Consider the following 21,607-nt stretch of genomic DNA (forward strand, 5'->3'; position numbering starts at 1 on the left):
TCCAGGTGAGGATACATTTACTGATAGGAATGTGAAGTGCTGTGGCAACTTATAAAACAGTTTGTCAGATTCTTATAAAATTAAATATACAAATCCTACTCCTGCTTAATATTTGCCTAAGAAAAGTGAAGTACTGTGTTCTCCTGAAATCTTGTCTGCAAATGTTTATAGCTGTTTTGTTCACGATCACCCAAAACTGGAAACAACCCACATGTGTTAGGAAATCAAGGAAGGGATAGTATAGCAAGTTATAAAATACACTGTAGTCATTAAGGGGAGAAACTTAAATGCAAATTATTATTAAATAATGTATTCTTTAATCATGAAATGTATTTTTCCAGTTTCAGAAAGTGTGTATGTATTCCAAAACTTTCATTAGAGACAGATTATCAACTAATATTGATAATCATTTGCTCTTTCATATTATATGAAGCCCTCTTTTTTACATACTAGCTTATTTGGCATACTCAGACTAGTCAGTTCACTTTGACTAGTTTACTGTCACTACCCTAGACATGGGAAATACATGTTCCTGCACATTTTTTTATTTTCCTTCATCAGAATACATCTTAATAGGGATTAATAAGTAATACCCATTGTTGAAATAGTGATTTATTGATTGATTGATTTCCACAAGGTTTTTATACTTTAATCTCTTCTTTAATCTGCAGTATTTATAAGAAATGTGTTCATGTCATAGTAATGATGATTATATGTACAATGTATTAAAATTTGATAGCATTGCTAATATATAACATTTGTTTTAAGACCACTTTCTTGGTGGATAACAAAAAGGTCTTTGGAACCCATCTCATGCAAGACATGGTGAAGGATGCACTCCGGTCTTTTGTCAGTCCTCCGGTGCTCTCCCCAAAGTAAGTACCCTAAGATTTTTTATAGTGAATGTATTTCTTAAAAGCCCCAATTCTCTGTGCTTCTTTATAGCCAAGGCATAAAAACTATTGTAATCAAATCTTCATGTAAAAAAACCCCCAAAACTCGATCATATTAAAATTACTTGATTTCTGCTGCATATTATTTAGATTTAGACTGAGGTTTTTGTGAGGTTGACATTAGGCCCCATATGAGAAGAAACCTTACAAAGAATTATCAAATTCAGTAAGTTGCATTGATTCTTACTGTGTGCAAAGCACTGTGTCAGGGAAGCACTTTGGGAATAATTATAAAAAAAACAAGGTAAGGTCTCTTCTCAGTGATCTGAGTCTAGATAAACATAGAAAATACAAATAATTGATCCATAAATTAACATTAGAGCAGTGGCTCTACCAGAAACATGTTGCCATAAGAAGCTGGAAAAGATTTCATCCAACAAGAAATCATTACTTGTGTTGGCATTTTGGAAAATGAATAGAGCTTTTCCAAAGGAGACGGAAGAAATGTGCTATTATTTCTCAGCAAAAAAAGCAGCTTGCCTGAAGACATGGGCATATGAATTATATATTTTAAGAACAGTTAGTGGTTCAGCATTCAATTTGTTGAGTAAATCATGCCACGTCTCACAAAAAACTTTTTCCTCTCTTAACTTGGGTTTCCCAAAAGCAAATCCTGAGACAGTGCATATAACCTTAGAAAGTATTCCAAGGAAAAACCAGCAGGGGTGTGGGCAAGTGGGACATAAAAAGGAAGAAAACCACAGAGAGGTATACTTCATGGAAAGGAACTCTGGTTGAGTCTGTTGGGGAACTGTGGAGACAGTGTGGGTTGCAGCTCAGAGTTGTCCTTGTCTGGGACAAAACAAAGGGAGCCTGAGAACTTCCCCACACAGGAATCAGTTAAGGACCGTCTCTGGGAGGAGGTAAATTCCCAGGCATTCAGTAAATTTTTTTTTAATCAAGTGGTTATATTCCCTGTTTCAGTCACAATAAAAGCCAAAGTCCTTATGATTGAGCCTGGGAGGTCCCATATACTCTGGTCTAGACTCCTGTTCTGATGCCTCTCCGGCTTCATCAACTCTTACCCTTCTCTCCTCATCTCCTTTGCTTCAGCCACTTTGCCCTCCTTGTTTTTCTGGAAACTTATAGGTTGGCTCTCACCCTGCAGCCTTTACACAGAGTCTGGGGTAGAGGGCATTTTACAGGATTGCCCAGGACTGACTCCTCACCATCTTCAAGTCTGTTTAAATTCACCTCAGTAAGGACTGCTTTGATTAGACTGTTTAAAAAGTGCATCCTCGGGGCGCCTGGGTGGCTCAGTGGCTTGGAGCCTCTGCCTTCGGCTCAGGTCATGAACCCAGGGTCCTGGGATCAAGCCCTGCATCAAGCTCTCTTCTCAGCAGGGAGCCTGCTTCCCCTTCTCTCTCTGCCTGCCTCTCTGCCTACCTGTGATGTCTGTCAAATAAATAAACAAAATCTTTAAAAAAAAAAATCCTCCATGCTGCCTCACCCATCACTGCCTTTCTCTCTCCTATAACAACTTTCCTTACATACTGTATAATTTACTTACTCGCTATGTGAAGAAGTCTATATGTACCATACAGTTCTTCACTATGTTTATTTCTTTATTTCTTGTTTTTTTCCCCACTATGTTTATTTCTTATTTCCCTGTCTCCTCCCTCCCAATCCCATTAGAATATAAACTCCACAAGGTCAGGGCAGGTGGTTTTGGCTCTTTGTTCATTAATGTATCACAGGTGCTAGAACAGTGTCTACAGTATGAATAGTCAGCACATGATAAATCTTTGTTGAATGAGTGAATAAAATAAGCAAATGGGAGTTGGATGATTAAGACAGTTTGGGGTTAGAATTGAGAGTTGTGAATGGGTTGGTAAAATGTGGTCTTTATTTTAGGGTCAGTGAGGAAGTGCTCAGGTTTTTAGGAGGGAATTGGCATAGTATAGTATGTATTTTTTCATGGGAAACAAACCGATAATGGGGCAAAGTGGTGAGGTAGGCTAATTGAGTACTACAAGCAAGAAATGATGAAGGATTAAACTCTGAGAATATAAAGGAGAGGACAGATTGGAAGAACATTTCAGAGGTAGAATTAAAAGGACGTGACAACTGACTCAGCAGGGGAAGAAAAGGAATAAGAAGGTAATGAAGTTGCTTTAAAAATAAAAAATTTTTTAAAAAAAGACATGTCTAGTGGCATTCTTTTTCAGAATTATCTTGGCTCTTCCCTGGTTAACCCTTTATTGGATATGTGGTTTGTAAATATTATCTCCTGTAGGTTGCCTTTTTGTTTTGTTGATTGTTTGCTGAACAGGAGATTTTCCCTCTGATGTAATCCCACTGTTTATTTTTGCTTTTGTTGTCTTTGCTTTTGGTGCAAAACCAAAAAATCACTACCAGCATCAATGTGAAGGAGCTTATCCCTTGTGCTTTCTTCTAATACACAGTTTCAGGTCTTACATAGAAAAGTATTTTTATGCTCTTTAATCCATTTGAGTCGGTTTTTGTGCATGGTGTAAGATAAGTATCCAGTGTTTTTCTTTTATGTATGGCTGTCCAGAATTCCCAGTATTTTTTATTGAAGAGACTGTCTTTTCCCCATTGTGTATTCTTGACTTGTTTGTCAAAAATTAAATGACCATATACAATTGCTTTTTCCCCCTTGGCTTTCTGTTCTGTTTTATTGATCTGTGTGTCTGTTCTTATGCCAGTATCATTCTGTTTTGATAACTGTAGCTTTTTTAGTATCGTTTGAAATCAGGGATTTTGATACCTCTAGTTTTTTATTCTTTGGGTATTCAGGGTGTTTTGTAGTTCTATATAAATTTTAGGATTGTTTTCTCTGTATCTGTGAAACATGCTATTTGAATTTCAATGATGATTGCATTGACTCTAGAGATCACTTTGGGTAATATGGACATTTTGACAATATTCTTCCAACCAAGAAGCACAGAATAGCTTTCCATTTATTTCTGTCTTCAGTTTCATTAATCAATATCTTACAGTTTTTAATGTGTATATCTTTCACCTCCTTGGTTAAATTTACTCCTAAGTATTTTATTCTTTTTGGTGCTATTATAAATGGTGTTGTTTTCTTAATTTCTCTGACAGTTTATTATTATGTATAGAAATACAACAGATTTTCATATATTGATTTTGTATATTGATTTTCATATATTGTTTTTTGCAACTTTACTAAATTTATGAGTTCTAACAGTTTTTTGATGGAAATCTTTAGGTCTTTATTTATTTATTTTTTTTCAATTAAAAAAAGGTTTTTTTTAATCTTTAGGTCTTTCTACATATAATATGTCATCTGCAAATGGAGACAAAAGTTATTTTGAAATTTATAATTAAATATATTAAAGATTCAGATGTATAAACTGACAACTACCTATACTGCCATCCATTTTAAGCAACATTTTTACTTGGTTTTTATAAATTTCCCTTTTGGAGGATTGATAAAACTTGATAAATACTTAAATGTATATTTATGTGAATTAATATATTTTATCAGTTCCCTTTTGTAATAAATACAGTAAGTTGGTACCTGGTATTGCCAGGAACCTTGTTGGGTTCTAGGGGAAAGAAAAACATATCTCCCAACAGGAAGCTTATAGTCTGGTGGGAAAGACCGAACAGTAGACAAATAAATAATGTGAGGTAATGTAAGTGCTTTGTAGAAAGATAAAGGGATTGATGGATGTCTTAGGCATGATAGTTGTGGAAGACCTATTGCTGGTGATACATGAGAGTGAACTGGAAGGGAGTGAGCCATGCAGAATCAGGGGTGGGGCTTCCTGACAGTCAGCAACATCTGTAAGGTCCCAGAGTAGGGCTGAGTTTGAGTATCAAGGAGCAGCTAATTTAATGAATTAAGTTATTAGAGATAACCTCTAAATGAGCAATTCTCAAGTATTTTTGTCTTGAAACACCTCTACATTCTTAAAAGTAATAGTAAAGGCCAAAATAGCTTTTGTTTATGTAGGTCATATATATTGCTACCTACTGTTTTAGAAATTAAAAGAATACTTTAGAAATTAAGAAAAGTACTTGTTTTTTAAAAATAAGAGACCCATTACATTAATATGAACAACATCTTTATGGAAAATAATTTTAAGAAAAATTTTTGATGAAAGTGACAGTTTTACATCTTTGCAAACCTCTTTTCTGTCTCTCTTAATAGAAGATAGCTGGATTATTTTGACCTTATGCTTTCAGTCTGTTGTAATATTGCATGCCACGTATTCTGGAAACTACCGCTATACACTTACGAGAGAATGAGTACAAAAAGAAAATAGCATCTTAATACTGTGAGAATAGTTTTGACCTTGTATTCTCCTGGAAAGCATTCCCAGGTCACCATCCCCAGCAGAGGAACCTGGGCCACATTTTGCAAACTACTCCGTGCAATTTCACTTCCTCCCTCATCCCATCCCTTCCTCACACTCTGGTTATAGAGGTGACTACTGCACTACAGTTTGTGTCTCACTCTTATGAATGCTTGTACATTCATAAGTACATTACATATATGCGTACATTATGAATGCTTGTGTCTGGAAATGATACAAGATACTTGTATCCAGATACTTGTATCTAAAAATGATACCTGGAAATGCTTGTATCTGGAAATGATACATCCATTTATTTTATATATTTTAAGACTTCACATAAATATCACACTGTATACATCCTTTTGCAACATGATTTTTTTCCTTCAACATTAGGGTTTTGAAATCATACAGTTTGATCCATGCATACTTACTTTACTCATTAAAATCCACCTTTTGAACACATTGGGTTTGTTTTGTTGTTTCTCTACAATTGGACATTTAAGTTGTTTCTAATTTATTGATGTTGAAAACAGAGCTGGGGGCACCTGGATGGCTCAGTTGATTGTGTACCTAACTCTTGATTTTGGCTCAGGTTGTGATCTCAGGGTCCTGGGATTGAGCCCCATATCTGACTCCCTGCTCAGCGGAGGGCCTGCTTCTCCCTCTGCTTGTGCACTCTCGCTCACTCTCTCTGTGCGCTCTCACTCTCTCTCTCTCAAATAAATAAAATCTTTCAAAAAACAAAAACTGAAATTAATTGCTGATCATAGAATATGTACATCTTCAACTTTGCTAGTTTTGCTGTATTGCTTTCTGAAATAATTAAACCAATTTGTATGCCAGAAGACAGTATTTATGAATTCTAGTTTTCCCATAATTTGTTTGGACTTCGTCATTATCAGACTTAAGAATTTTTGACAATTTGATGTATGTGAAATATTGTCTATGTCTAATTTGCCTTTTTTCCTTTTCTGTTTAATAATCTTCCTTTAGCACTTTTGCTATTAGCCATTTAGGTTTAATTTTAGTTCAACCTACATTGTCTGAGGATTCCATATTTGCAAATCTTGCTTACTCGCTAAAATATATTTGTAACCCTCAGTGGGTATTTGTTCCATTCTTGCTGAATTTGCCGATATGTGCAGAAGAGCAAAAAAATCTGAGTCATCCAGTGTTGAACAAGGCAACTCTGTAAATAGCTCCATTAGATGCCATGTTCTTCACATTTCTGTCCCTTTTTTGGTGATTTCATAGTTTCAGATGGCCTCCATGTGTAATTATGTGTTGTCTAGTATTCTTAGCACAAGAAGGCTATAGCTTGCCTTCCAGAGAGGGTATGTGTGTTAAAGATAAGCTTAACTCAGGCCTGACTTTGCTAATGATTCAGCAATGGACATTACATAAGGCATCTTTAAAGTTCTTTAGTGATCAGTTGATGAAAATAGTGTCACCAGAGGCTGGCAGGAACCTAACCCTGAATTTTATCCTTGCCGCAGTGGTTCTGTGTTGTCTAATTCAGTGTCCACCACAACTGTAAAGAACAGAACTATCATGAGTACCAAGAATTGACTGTAAATATAACAAAGTTCGTTGCATGATCTGTAAATGTTATTCCACTCATTTTTAGAAAGATTTTATTTATTTTATTTAAGAGAGGGAGAGAAGGAGAACATGGGGATGGGCAAAGAAGAGGGAAAGAATTTCAAGCAGACATCTGACTGAGCATGGAGCCTGATGTGGGGCTTGATCCCACAACCCTGAGATCATGACCTGAGCCAAAACCAAGAGTGGGACCCTTAGCTGACTGGAATAACCCCTGTTATTCCACTGTCTTAAAATTCCACTGTTACAGATAAGAAAGGTGATCCTGAAAAAAAAAATAAACGTGATCCTTATCGGATTCGTTTTTTTTCCCCTTCACAAATGATTTGACACTTTTTTCTGGAAGATTGTAAAGTTTCTTTTCTTTTTTTCTTTTTATTTTTTGAGTTTAAGGGATTTACTGGAATGTACATCTGTCATTTTCAGCTAATCCTGTCAGGAACTCAGTCATTAAAGCCTCAGGTCTTCCAATCAGTAATTATCCTTTATTATTTTTTATGTAATTATTGCTTCACCTTCATCTGTTTTTTTCTTAGAGCTCCTCATATAGTAAGTCCTCTAGATCTCTTCTCCGCATTCTCCATATTTATTTCTTTTATTTATATTTATGTATATTTCTCTCTTTTGTTATTTTTGCCATGATGTGAGAAAGTTCTTCCTCTTGACCTTCAAGGTTTTGGTGAGTGTCTTTCTTCTATTGAATTTTTAAATTTGAAAATCCTAATTTTTGGATCCAAAAAATCTTTTTTTAAGATTTTATTTATTTATTTGACAGAGATCACAAGTAGGCAGAGAGGCAGGCAGAGAGAGAAGGGGAAGCAGGTTCCCTGCTGAGCAGACAGCTCGATACGGGCCTCAATCCCAGGACCCTGAGATCATCACCTGAGCCTAAGGCAGAGGCTTTAACCCACTGAGCCACCCAGGTGCCCCCAGAAAATCTTTTTTTAAGAGCTTTATCTTAATCACCTTTTCTCTTGCCACCACCTCTTCCAGGCATTCTGCTTTTTCTTTTCACTTGGCTGCTGCATGTACTATCATTTTCCATTGCATGATTATGACTCTGTTTATCTCTGATGCTCTGGTCAGATTATACAGTTATGGCAAACACTGAGGAGTAGTATGTTGTCTGCTCCTGTCCATGCACCAGGGGAGTCTTTGCTTTTCCCCATCTTCTTAGGTGCAAAGGATTACTGACCTCCCACTTCAGGGAGGTCAAAACAAAAAAAAACAATCTTCCCATCTATTCAGCCCCTGTATTTCCTCTAGGGCTAGGCAGGTAGCAGATCCTCCCAGACTCTACTCAGGCGGGCTTTAGTCAAGAAGTGATGCTATTAACTGAGATAAGGAACACCACAAGGAAACCACTGCATGAGGAGAGAAGTTGAGGTACCAGAAATTTATAGGTGATGATTTTGGCCAGTGGTTGGAAATGTGGATACATCTTGAAATAATTAGGATTCTGTATGGTATTTTCTTTGTAATTACTATTATGAGCACAGTCCCAGGAGAATGTCAGTTGTAGAAAAATAAATAGCATTGCAGTAGGGTTATAAAAAAGTGGCACTTTGGAATTTTTCTTCTCTTGTTAATTTCATCTTGTTGGATTCAACTCTGTCCGAAGATAGAGCTGAAAGAATTGGAAACAGTGTACATTTATGTGAATAACATAGTGATAGTGAAATACTTCATAATCTAATGCTAGTTTTTATTTTTTTTCTAATGCCAGTTTTTAATTTAGTAATGTATTTGATTCAATTTTCTCTTTTTCCCACCTTCTTCGTTGGCAGCACCTATAGTAGTCACTGCTGCTTTTTATAGGCCAAACAGTTTGATTTTAATGAGTATTATCTTACAGGTGCTGCCTGTATAATAATCACCAGGCTAAGGACTGTATTGACTCCTTTGTTACTCACTGTGTTCGGGTAAGAGCTACAATTTTGGACCATTATGATGAATACTTTAAAAACTGTGGGGTGTAATTCCTTCAGTAGCATTAATTTTTGTTATTTTTTTATCTGACATTTCTTACTTGTTTTCACTGAATAAATAAATAATTTCTTTCTCCTCTTATACTCAAGTAGATAGCTCTCTAACCTGAAGTCTTCCTGGCAGGTTGTTAGATACTGAGGCACTTTTGATGTCTTCACTATAACCCCCAGGGACCACAGGATAAGTTGTACACATTTTTTGTAAATGGGTACAAAACCTACTTATTTTTGACCTTTTAAACAAGGAATGTTTGTAGAAGTCCCAGATACCTTCTCTTTGTAGTACTTTAATGAATAGAATTACAGTAAAATTAAAATTATTGATACAGATCAGATCACAAGTTTATTTCAAATCTCAGGGAATTAGAAAAAAATACAAATCTTGTAGTGGATTAAATTAATCATAAATCATTTTTATTTAATTGCAGTCAGTTTTGGGTACCTAATTCCAGTTATTAAAATACATATATACATACATATAACAAGGCAGCATGAGATGGTAAAAGAACTAAAAGGCCAGATTTCATTTTTATTAATATTTTACCATTATCATACAGGTCACTTTACTTTTCTATACACTTCCCAGTCTTTAAAAAGTGAGGTGTTAATACTGCCCCTATACTTCTTAGAGGCTAGTTATTGGTCAAGTGAGATAATATCTGTCAAACTGTACAAATTTAAAATTATACCTTCTAATTCATGTTTCTTAAATCAGAGCATCCTACCATTCATGTGTATTATCTGATTAATGAAGTATTATATTTTATTATGTAGAATAGGAATAGAAGTTTCTAGAGAACAATTGACCCTTGAAAACATGGATTTGAACTGTACAGGTACACTCATACACAGATTTTCTTCGATATAGTAACAGTACTATAAATGCATTTTGTTTTTCTTAGGATCTTCTTAATAACATTTTCTTTTTTCTAGCTTACTTTATTGAAAGAATACAATATATAATACATACACAAAATAGGAGTTAACTGACTGTGTATATGTTCTCAGTAAGGGAGTCAACAGCAGGCTATTTGTAGTTAAGTTTTTGGAGAGTCAAAGGTTTTACATGGATTTTTGACTGTATGGGGTATAAGTGCCCCTAACATTTGTGTTATTCAGGGTTCAACTGTATTAGCCCTTATTCAAGCCTTATAATTGTTCTGGTGTGTTTAAAGCAGCACAGAACTGTCACCCTTGAATGTTGGCTTATAGCGGGAAATAAACAGAAAAGAAATTATTCTCTTAAAATCTAAAGATCAAAGTAAGATATTTTTGCCATATGAAAACAAGTTTCATTAACAGCTACTTTCTTCTGGCTGTTGATAAATTCTCATGTTGAGTTTCCTTAAAAAGAAATGCCTGTAAGAAATATGCCTTGTAAGAAATAATGCACAGTCCTGATTCTTAAATCCACAGTATTTTTCCCCCCTTAAACTCCATTTTGAAAATTTGGAATGTTAATTTTCTTTAGTGCCAAGTAGTTTTACGTTGCCAGTTAACAAACTGTATGTGTCTTACAGCCCTTCTGTAGTCTGATTCAGATCCATGGACATAATAGGGCTCGACAGAGAGATAAGCTTGGTCATATTCTTGAGGAATTTGCTACCTTGCAAGATGAGGTAAGAGCCCACAAGTTGTCCTCCCTTCCAGAATTAAGATATTCAAGTACCTTGATCAGATTTTTAAAAAATAATTCTTTGGGATGATATTTTGACTGTTTAATTTTTCAATGTGATGATTTTATTTTTAACTTCAGTGTAACAGTTTCATGTATCAAAGAAAGAGTTTACAAAAAGAGAAAATAATCCAAACTGAGAAACACCTTAAATTATTTCTTGGATAATCAGAATAAAATTATAAAATATATGTAGAACTATGGTTTTACAACAGGTTCACATTCTAATAAAATGTTTAACTTATAAGCAGCAATATTAATTGGTAACATAACTTAAGACCTGAAGTCAGTATTTTGTATGTTTGTCTTATAAAGTGTCTTTTTAGTTTAAGGAGTATTTACACAAACATTATCCACTGTGAAATGAGAAATTTAAATCTAACCAAAAATGTTTTGAAAGTGCAAGTTCTTTATGTGACAAGTTTTACATTTTCTGCCTAAATGCTATTTTAGCTGGTTTGTTTTTGTTTTGTTTTTTTAATTCTCTCATTACCTTGAAAAGAAAGTCAATGTTACAACCTTTTATTCTGATAGGCAGAGAAGGTTGATGCAGCCCTTCACACTATGCTGTTGAAACAGGAACCCCAAAGGCAACATTTGGCCTGTTTAGGTACCTGGGTCCTTTATCATAACCTTCGAATTATGATCCAGTATCTTCTGAGTGGCTTTGAATTGGAGCTCTACAGCATGCACGAGTACTACTACATATATTGGTAAGAGAACAGCATGAGTTAAAATTGGCAGTGGGTAGAGTAGATAAGATCTGAGAGAGCATCTGTAGAACAGAAGAAGATTTCAGGGTACTTTTTCATTTAATGTATTTTAACTTTAGTTGTGGGATAATTGGAAAATGTCTACTAAAAATTAGAGCCAGATCATGCTGAACATCTATCTTTAAGTGCTGTAACAGCATACAAATACATTTTTTTTTCAGCTATTGAGTATTTATTTAAAAGCTAGTAAAAGTGGCTCCAAAGTAAATGGATTAATTGAAGAGCTTTCATCTGTTTGTAGAGAGAAAAATGAACATATATTTAGTCCTGACTTTAGTGATGCTGGGTGCTAGCTCTAGAATGTACTTAACTGAATTAAAGTTCAAAATCTGAACCTGATCTTTCCTCTGAGAAGAAACTGTGGCTAAGATTATCATTGGGAGCATAACTGTTGCAAACTGCTGTCCTGGGGATTTATCTCAGGAGCTTGGAAGGAGCTGCTAAGGGATCACCCTCCTCAGCCAGGAGTTCTTCACTTTCATTTGAGGATGAGAAACCTAGTAAGAGGATGCTTGGAAGTACTGTAGGCATGGGAAAGCTGCCACGGGAAAAAAATAATAAGAGCCAATGGATCTTTTGCTTAGTCTGGCCAAGGATGGTGGTAATTTATTAAATAATAACCAGTGTTGCTCATGACAAACAGCAAAGTTTAGTGTATAAGACCTTAACATGGTTCATCTTTTTTTTTTTTTTAATATTTTATTTATTTATGTGACAGACAGGGACCACAAGCAGGCAGAGAGGCAGGCAGAGAGAGAGGAGGAAGCAGGCTCCCCGCGGAGCAGAGAGCCCAATGTGGGGCTCGATCCCAGGACCCTGGGATCATGACCCGAGCTGAAGGCAGAGGCTTTAACCCACTGAGCCACCCAGGCACCCCAACATGGTTCATCTTTTAACTCATATTTGAATTATTTAACATAGTAGATTAAGATACTATATTCCTTGGAATCACTGCTGTAAGGGAAGGAAAGTAATTCTCTTCCACACTGACACATGGTTTTGTTATCATGGCTGCTAGAGCTCCTAACATACAGCTTTTTTGGCTGTGAAACTTGAATCTGAACATGAACTAAAGTAATATGAGGATAATATTATTAGGTATACTCTCTAATATTTATGTAGGTAACAACTCTTACCAACAGGTGTTGAAATAGCTATTTGGGATACATTTTGTTACTAACTCATAGTAGACACAGTATTCAGACCAGACATTTTGTAGGGGAACACACTCAGATTCTTTCTCAGGTTTGCAGCAGCTAATGGGAAGCTTTTTTGCCCTTAATTCCCCAAAATAAAATTTTTAGATGCTTTTTGGCACAAAGAATTGGGCTCTTAATTCGGCAAATGAATGATAACCACATAAACACTCCATTAGAAATGTATCTGCATATTTGAGCAATTCATTTCTTTTTTTAATGAAAGAAATTTTAGTTTTTGCCTATAAATACACTTGTGGTCTATTTTCATGTTAGTTTTAACTGCTTTTCAATTTCAAAATTATAGATTGGGCTCCAGCATTTTCACAAGATAAGCTTGTTGTTGTTATTGTTCATGAATATAAGCATTCCTAAGGCATGTGGGTGCTTAAAAATGAATAGTAGAAAACTCTGATTCTTAAACTTTACAGTGCATATGGGGACTTGTTAGGCTTGGTCCTTTGAGATCCTCGTTCAGTAGATCTGGGATAGGAACCAGTCGTTTGCATTTCTAACTAGTTCTGGTGATATTGCTGCTGATCCAGAGATCACAATTGAGAACCACTGGTCTAGAATATCTGTACTCTGTACTCTCTTTAGATATAACTGTACTCTGACTTTCTTTAGATATAACTGTATTAATTTTGATAATGCCTTTACTAAAAGCTCACTGAGATATCTGATATTTGATAAGAAAAGCCTGACTGGTGCCAACTCTATCCTTCACTCATCAGTCCTTGTATTCATATTTGGAAGGTAGATGACAGCATTAATTCCCCATAGAAATCCTCTCACTGAGTTAAGATATAGACCCTCAGATTTTATAGTGTTGTGGGGGGAGGATCATTTGTACCCTATAAAAGGATACTCTAAATGCTTTTCTTAAATTCATTGTCAGGAATTATTTTCTCTTCATGTGAACTATTTGTTTTTGTTTTGTTTTGCTTTATGAAATAAAACTGTAATTCCAAGTTTACCCTCATTGCCAGGAAGCACAGTGCTCAGTTTGGCTTTAAAATACAGCACCTAATCCATTCCAGGCATTTTGCAGGGGTTTTTTGGTTTTTGTTTTTTACCAGTACGGTTTTGATTTATAGACTGTGGGGCCTTTGTTTGGTTACAATAAAAAAGGAACTATGTTTATCCTTAGGTGTATCTTTTTTTTTTAATTATTTTTTTATTTCTTAATTTTTTATAAACATATAATGTATTTTTATCCCCAGGGGTACAGGTCTGTGAATCGCCAGGTTTACACACTTCACAGCACTCACCAGAGCACATACCCTACCCAATGTCCATAACCCTACCCCCCTCTCCCAAACCCTCTCCCCCCAGCAACCCTCAGTTTGTTTTGTGAGATTAAGAGTTACTTATGGTTTGTCTCCCTCCCAATCCCATCTTGTTTCATTCGTTCTTCTCCTACCCCCTTAACCTCCATGTTGCATCTCTGCGTCCTTATATCAGGGAGATCATATGACAGTTGTCTTTCTCCGACTGACTTATTTCACTAAGCACGATACCCTCTAGTTCCATCCACGTCGTCGCAAATGGCAAGATTTCATTTCTTTTGATGGCTGCATAGTATTCCATTGTGTATATATACCACATCTTCTTTATCCATTCATCTGTTGATGGACATCTAGGTTCTTTCCATAGTTTGGCTATTGTAGACATTGCTGCTCTAAGCACTCGGATGCACGTGCCCCTTCAGATCACTATGTTTGTATCTTTAGGGTAAATACCCAGTAGTGCAATTGCTGGGTCATAGGGTAATTCTATTTTCAACATTTTGAGGAACCTCCATGTTGTTTTCCAGAGTGGGTGCACCAGCTTGCATTCCCATCAACAGTGTAGGAGGGTTCCCCTTTCTCTGCATCCTCGCCAGCATCTGTCATTTCCTGACTTGTTAATTGTAGCCATTCTGACTGGTGTGTGGTGATATCTCATTGTGGTTTTGATTTGTATTTCCCTGATGCCGAGTGATATGGAGCACTTTTTCATGTGTCTGTTGGCCGTCTGGATGTCTTCTTTGCAGAAATGTCTGTTCATGTCTTCTGCCCATTCTTGATTGGATGTTCTTTGGGTGTTGAGTTTGCTAAGTTCTTTATAGATTTTGCACACTAGCTCTTTATCTAATATGTCATTTGCAAATATCTTCTCTCATTCTGTCATTTGTCTTTTGGTTTTGTTAACTGTTTCCTTTGCTGTGCAAAAGCTTTTGATCTTGATGAAATCCCAATACTTCATTTTTGTCCTTGCTTCCCTTGCCTTTGGCGATGTTTCTAGGAAGATGTTGCTGTGGCTGAGGTCAAAGAGGTTGCTGCCTGTGTTCTCCTCAAGGATTTTGATGGATTCCTTTCTCACATTGAGGTCCTTTATCCATTTTGAGTCTATTTTCTTGTGTGGTGTAAGGAAATGGTCCAATTTCATTTTTCTGCATGTGGCTAATTTTCCCAACACCATTTATTGAAGAGGCTGTCTTTTTTCCATTGGACAGTCTTTCCTGCTTTGTCAAAGATTAGTTGACCATAGAGTTGAAGGTCTATTTCTGGGCTCTCTATTCTGTTCCATTGATCTATTTGTCTGTTTTTGTGCCAGGACCATGCTGTCTTGATGATGACAGCTTTGTAATAGAGCTTAAAGTCTGGAATTGTGATGCCACCAACTTTGGCTTTCTTTCAACATTCCTCTGGCTATTCGAGGTCTTTTCTGGTTCCGTATAAACTTCAGGATTATTTGTTCAATTTCTTTGAAAAAAATGGATGGTATTTTGATAGGGGTTGCATTAAATGTGTTGATTGCTTTAGGTAGCATAGACATTTTCACAATATTTGTTCTTCCAATCCAGAAGCATGGAACATTTTTCCATTTCTTTGTGTCTTCCTCAATTTCTTTCATGAATACTTTATAGTTTTCTGAGTATAGATTCTTTGCCTCTTGAGTTAGGTTTATTCCTAGGTATCTTACGGTTTGGGGTGCAATTGTAAATGGGATTGACTCTTTAATTTCTCTTTCTTCTGTCTTGTTGTTGGTGTAGAGAAATGCAGCTGATTTCTGTGCATTGATTTTCTATCCCGACACTTTAATGAATTCCTGTACAAGTTCTAGCAGTTTTGGAGTGGAGTCTTTTGGGTTTTTCACATATAGTATCATATCATCTGCGAAGAGTGATAGTTTGACTTCTTCTCTGCCGATTTGGATGCCTTTAATTTCCTTGTGTTGTCTGATTGCTGAGGCTAGGACTTCTAGTACTGTGTTGAATAGCAGTGGTGATAATGGACATCCCTGCCGTGTTCCTGACCTTAGCGGAAAACCTTTCAGTTTTTCTCCATTGAGAATGATAATTTGCGGTGGGTTTTTAATAGATGGCTTGGATAATATTGAGGTATGTGCCCTCTATCCCTACACTTTGATGAGTTTTGATGAGGAAGGGATGCTGTACTTTGTCAAATGCTTTTTCAGCATCTATTGAGAGTATCATATGGTTCTTGTTGTTTTTTTATTAATGTATTGTATCACATTGATTGATATGCGGATGTTGAACCAACCTTGCACCCTGGAATAAATCCCACTTGGTCGTGGTGAATAATCCTTTTAATGTACTGTTGAATCCTTTTGGTTAGTATTTTAGTGAGAATTTTCTCATCTGTGTTTATCAAGGATATTGGTCTGTAGTTCTCTTTTTTGATGGGATCCTTGTCTGGTTTTGGGATCAAGGTGATGTGGGCCTCATAAAATGAGTTTGGAAGTTTTCCTTCCATTTCTATTTTTTGGAACAGCTTCAGAAGAATAGGAATTAGTTCTTCTTTAAACATTTGGTAGAATTCCCCTAGGAAGCCATCTGGCCCTGGGCTTTTGTTTGGAGATTTTTGATGACTGTTCCAGTCTCCTTACTGGTTATGGGTCTGTTCCGATTTTCTATTTCTTCCTGGTTCAGTTGTGGTAGTTTATATGTCTCTAGAAATTCATCCATTTCTTCCGGATTGTCCAATTTGTTTGCATAGAGTTGCTTACAATTATCTGTATTTCTTTGGTGTTAGTTGTGATCTCTTCTCTTTCATTCATGATTTTATTTATTTGAGTCCTTTCTCTTTTCTTTTTGATAAGTCTGGCCAGGGGTTTATCAATCTTATTAATTCTTTCAAAGAACCTGCTCCTAGTTTCATTGATTTGTTCTATTGGGGTTTTTTTTTGTTTTTATTTCATTGATTTCTGCTCTGATCTTTATTATTTCTCTTCTCCTGCTGGGTTAAGGGTTTCTTTCTTGTTCTTTCTCCAACTTCTTTAGGTGTAGGGTTAGGTTGTGTACTTGAGACCTTTCTTGTTTCTTGAGAAAGGCTTGTACCACTATATATTTTTCTCTCAGGACTGCCTTTGCTGTGTCCCACAGATTTTGAACCGTTGTATTTTCATTATCATTTGTTTCCATGAATTTTTTCAATTCTTCTTTAATTTCCTGGTTGACCCATTCATTCTTTAGAAAGATGCTGTTTAGTCTCCATGTATTTGGGTTCTTTTCCAAACTTCCTTTTGTGGTTGAGTTCTAGCTTTAGAGCATTGTGGTCTGAAAATATGCAGGGAATGATCCCAATCTTTTGATACCGGTTGAGTCCTGATTTACGACCGAGGATGTGATCTATTCTGGAGAATGTTCCATGTGCACTAGAGATGAATGTGTATTCTTTTGCTTTGGGATGAAATGTTCTGAATATATCTGTGATGTCCATCTGGTCCAGTGTGTCATTTAAGGCCTTTATTTCCTTATTGATCTCTTGCTTGGATGATCTGTCCATTTCAATGAGGGGAGTGTTAAAGTCCCCTACTATTATTGTATTATTGTTGATGTGTTTCTTTGATTTTGTTATTAATTGGTTTATATAGCTGGCTGCTCCCACGTTGGGGCACAGATATTTAAAATTGTTAGATCTTCTTGTTAGACAGATCCTTTGAGTATGATATAGTGTCCTTCCTCATCTATTATAGTCTTTGGCTTAAAATCTAATTGATCTGATAGAAGGATTGCCACCCCTGCTTTCTTCTGATGTCCATTAGCATGGTAAATTGTTTTCTGCCCCCTCACTTTAAATCTGGAGGTGTCTTCCTGTCTGAAATGAGTTTCTTGTAGGCAATATATAGATGGGTCTTGTTTTTTTTATCCATTCTGATACCCTGTGTCTTTTGATTGGGGCATTTAGCCCATTAACATTCAGGGTAACTATTGAGAGATATGAATTTAGTGCCATTGTATTGCCTGTAAGGTGACTGTTACTGTATATTGTCTCTGCTCCCTTCTGATCTACTACTTTTAGGCTCTCTCTTTGCTTTTAGAGGACCCCTTTCAATATTTCCTATAGAGCTGGTTTAGTGTTTGCAAATTCTTTCAGTTTTTGTTTGTTCTGGAAGCTTTTTATCTCTCCTTCTATTTTCAATGATAGCCTAGCTGGATATAGTATTCTTGGCTGCATGTTTTTCTTGTTTAGTGCTCTGAATATATCATGCCAGTTCTTTCTGACCTGCCAGGTCTCTGTGGATAAGTCTGCTGCCAATCTAATATTTTTACCATTGTATGTTACAGACTTCTTTTCCGGGGCTGCTTTCAGGATTTTCTCTTTGTCACTAAGACCTGTAAATTTTACTACTAGGTGACGGGTGTGGACCTAATCTTGTTGATTTTTAGGGGGGGTTCTCTGCGCGTCCTGGATTTTGATGCTTGTTCCCTTTGCCAGATTAGGGAAATTATCTCCAATAATTCTCTCCAATATACCTTCTGCTCCCCTCATTCTTCTTCTTCTGGAATCCCAATTATTCTAATGTTGTTTCATCTTATGGTGTCACTTATCCTTTGAATTCTCCCCTCGTGGTTCAGTAGCTGTTTGTTTATCCCTCTTTTGCTCAGCTTCTTTATTCTCTGTCATTTGGTCTTCTATATCACTAATTCTTTCTTCTGCCTCATTTATCCTAGCTGTGAGAGCCTCCATTTTTTATTGCACCTCATTAATAGCTTTTTTAATTTCAACTTGGTTAGATTTTAGTTCTTTTATTTCTCCAGAAAGGGCTTTTATATCTCCCAAGAGGGTTTCTCTAATATCTTCCATGCCTTTTTCGATCCCGGCTAGAACCTTGAGAATCATCATTCTGAACTCTTGATCTGACATATTACCAATGTCTGTATTGATTAGATCCCTAGCCTTCGGTACTGCCTCTTGTTCTTTTTTTTGTGGTGAATTTTTCCGCCTTGTCATTTTGTCCAGATAAGACTATATGAAGGAGCAAGTAAAATACTAAAAGGGTGGCAAAGACCCCAGGAAAATACACTTTAACCAAATCTGAAGAGACCCCAAATCATGGGGGGGAGAAAGCGGATAAAAAGATGTTCAGAAAAAGAAACAATTAAAAAAAGAAAACGAATAAAGAAAAAATATAAAAAAGAAAATATATATGATTAGATAAACTAGTTTAAAAACGTTAAAAGAGAAAAGGGTAAAAGTTTAAAAAAAAATTAGCAGAAGAAGAAAAAAAAATTGAAAAAAATTAAATTAACTGCAGGACTAATAAATCATGGGGAGAAAGCCATGAATTCCGTGCTTTGCTTTCTCCTCCTCTGGAATTCTGCTGCTCTCCTTGGTATTGAACCTACACTCCTTTGTAGGTGAACTTGGTCCTGGCTGGATTTCTTGTTGATCTTCTGGGTGAGGGGCCTGGTGTAGTGATTCTCAAGTGCCTTTGCCCGCCCTTACCAGCACCTCTCTTACCAGGGGCCGGGCTGAGTTATCCCCTCAGCTTTGCTTTCAGGAGCTTTTGTTCCCTGAGTGGAGGACCGGAATACAAATGGCGGCCTTCTGGTCTCCGGGGAGAGCCTGGGGCCCCACGCCTCGGTACACCCTCAGAGAATAGTGCCCAATAACTCCCTTCTCCCTGGCCTCCGGCCGTGCTCCAAGCTCACCGAGCCTGCTACCGGTTCAAGGTAACCCTGAGCTGAGAGCTCACTCCTCGGCTCTGTCTCTGTAGCCGGCTTCCCCATTCTAATACCTGCAAGCTCTGTGACACTCAGACACCCCTGATCCTTCTGTGACCCTGGGGTACCTGAGGCCACGCTGACCCCGCGTGAGCTTCTCCCCGGTTTAGCCTCTGGAGCGATGTCCCTCAGCGGAACAGACTTTTAAAAGTCCCGATTTTATGCTCCGTTGCTCCGCCGCTTGCCAGGATCCGGCCCCTCCCCCGGGGTCTATCTTCCCGTTGCTTTGGATTCACTTCTCCGCCGGTCCTACCTTTCAGAAAGTGGTTGATTTTCTGTTTCTAGAATTGCGGTGGTTCTTCTCTTCAATCTCCCGTTGGATTTGCAGGTGTTTGCAATGTTTAGATAAGCTATCTAGCTCATCTCCTGCTACCTGATGTAGCCTCAGCCTGCTACTTCTCCGCCATCTTGACTCCTCTCCCTCCTAGTAGATGTATCTTTTAACTAGTTATTGTTTTACTTTCAATTTTCTTTCTTTCTTTTTTTCTTTTCGTGTTTTTTTTTTTTTTTGGTTTTTTTTTTGGTGGTAGGGTGCATGTTTTAATATTTTAAACTGCCTTACAACTTTCTGGAGAATTTTAGAAATAGGCATTATATGCTCATCCTTGATAATAATAAACTTTCTAATAAATCTTTGATTTTTAGCTTAATGTAGTAGTGTTTCTTAATTTCATATAGATTATAGTATAAACTGTATATATTCATATTCTAGATTTGAACTTATTTTTCTGGGCATTAGAGAACGTAATATTGGTTAAGCTTTTGAAAAGTTAGTATCGGTGGAATAATCTGTTTCATGTTTAATTTATTGAATAAACTCAGGTAAATTATAAGTCTGAATGTTCTTAGTTTTTAGAATGCTTTGGTATAGTGCCTATAATTTTACATTTTTTCCTCTGTATTTGCTTTCTCTTGCAGTTAATGTGAAAATAAAATATTTTGTTAATAGGCTGAGGTGAAGTGTGTCCTGATATAATAAAAAAAATTGTATAATGAGCATTCATTTGATGAATTTATATATAAATGTATATTTTTTATATATGTCATATATACTTATATATATGTTTAACATATATAAATATAATTATCAGGAAGTCTTTTGAAAGGTTGTAAAGTGTGTATCATTGTAGGAAATTAAGCATATTTTCAGCATTGTCCAGCAATATAAGGCTACAAGAAAGGAAAAGTTAATCATTTGTAATGCTAATTTCTTATAAAATCTAATCTGTCAATTATCTAGTTGGATAATTGGGTTTTTCTTTTTTACTTTTAAAGCAGTATTAAAAATCTCTTTATTAATACTAGTACTTGTAGTGATAAAGCTATCTCATTTAGACTCCTCCATTAACTAACATTTGATACCCTTGAAGGTATCTCTCAGAATTCCTTTATGCATGGTTGATGTCGACATTAAGTCGTGCTGATGGCTCTCAGATGGCAGAGGAAAGGATCATGGAAGAGCAGCAGAAAGGCCGGAGCAGTAAAAAAACAAAAAAAAAGAAGAAAGGTACCATGGATTATTTTTAAATTTAAGAAGTAACTAACATTGGAGTACACTTTAATTTCTACAAACAGTTGGAGAACTGCCTACGCCTTGCTATAAGTGAATTCGTCCTTATATCTCTGTTCTTGCCCATCTTCTCTTCAGAAAGTATAAGGTAGAGAGTGAATCCCAATGTTAGTGACCCAAGCCTCTTTGGTGCCTTCCCTTGCTTTTCTTTTACTTCTTTGCTATTTTATGTGTTAGAAGACTTTAGGACAAGAAGTAGCCACATGGAATGTGTAAGCAGGATGAGTCAAGGAACAAGGCAGCAGGAGACCCTTGATCTTTTGACAGAAGGCTGACCAGTTGGAGGGGAGTCGATCTGGAGCTGTGCTGTTATAGTGGCACAGAAAGATAATCACAGAGGGCCTTGGTGCAACACGCAAAGCCCAGGAGAAGGAAGAAATGTTTCAGAGACACCGCTCTCTTGATCACTAGTAGAAGGGGTACAGATATTGCTACAAATGCTACAAAATATTACTGTGTATTTCATTAGGATTTCAACAGTTTGGATGGGTTTTTAAATAACTGTAATGAGTGGGTTTTCTGTTTCAGAAATTAAGACCGCAT

General features: G+C 36.5%; 1 protein-coding gene across 3 annotated transcripts in view; it reads left to right on the top strand.

Moving 5' to 3' along the window:
• NAA35 (N-alpha-acetyltransferase 35, NatC auxiliary subunit) overlaps positions 1–21,607 on the top strand; it is a 98,720-nt gene that overhangs the window by 71,345 nt on the left and 5,768 nt on the right. For all 3 annotated transcript variants that reach the window (XM_082696545.1, XM_082696546.1, XM_082696544.1), the window contains exons 14-18: positions 769–875; positions 8,703–8,769; positions 10,356–10,454; positions 11,045–11,223; positions 20,865–21,001. In XM_082696545.1, the coding sequence (XP_082552671.1) occupies positions 769–875; positions 8,703–8,769; positions 10,356–10,454; positions 11,045–11,223; positions 20,865–21,001 (589 nt within the window). The remainder of the gene's footprint in view (positions 1–768; positions 876–8,702; positions 8,770–10,355; positions 10,455–11,044; positions 11,224–20,864; positions 21,002–21,607) is intronic.

The sequence above is a fragment of the Mustela nivalis genome (assembly GCF_964662115.1).
Source record: "Mustela nivalis genome assembly, chromosome: 13".
In the NCBI taxonomy this organism is placed as follows: Eukaryota; Metazoa; Chordata; class Mammalia; order Carnivora; family Mustelidae; genus Mustela; species Mustela nivalis.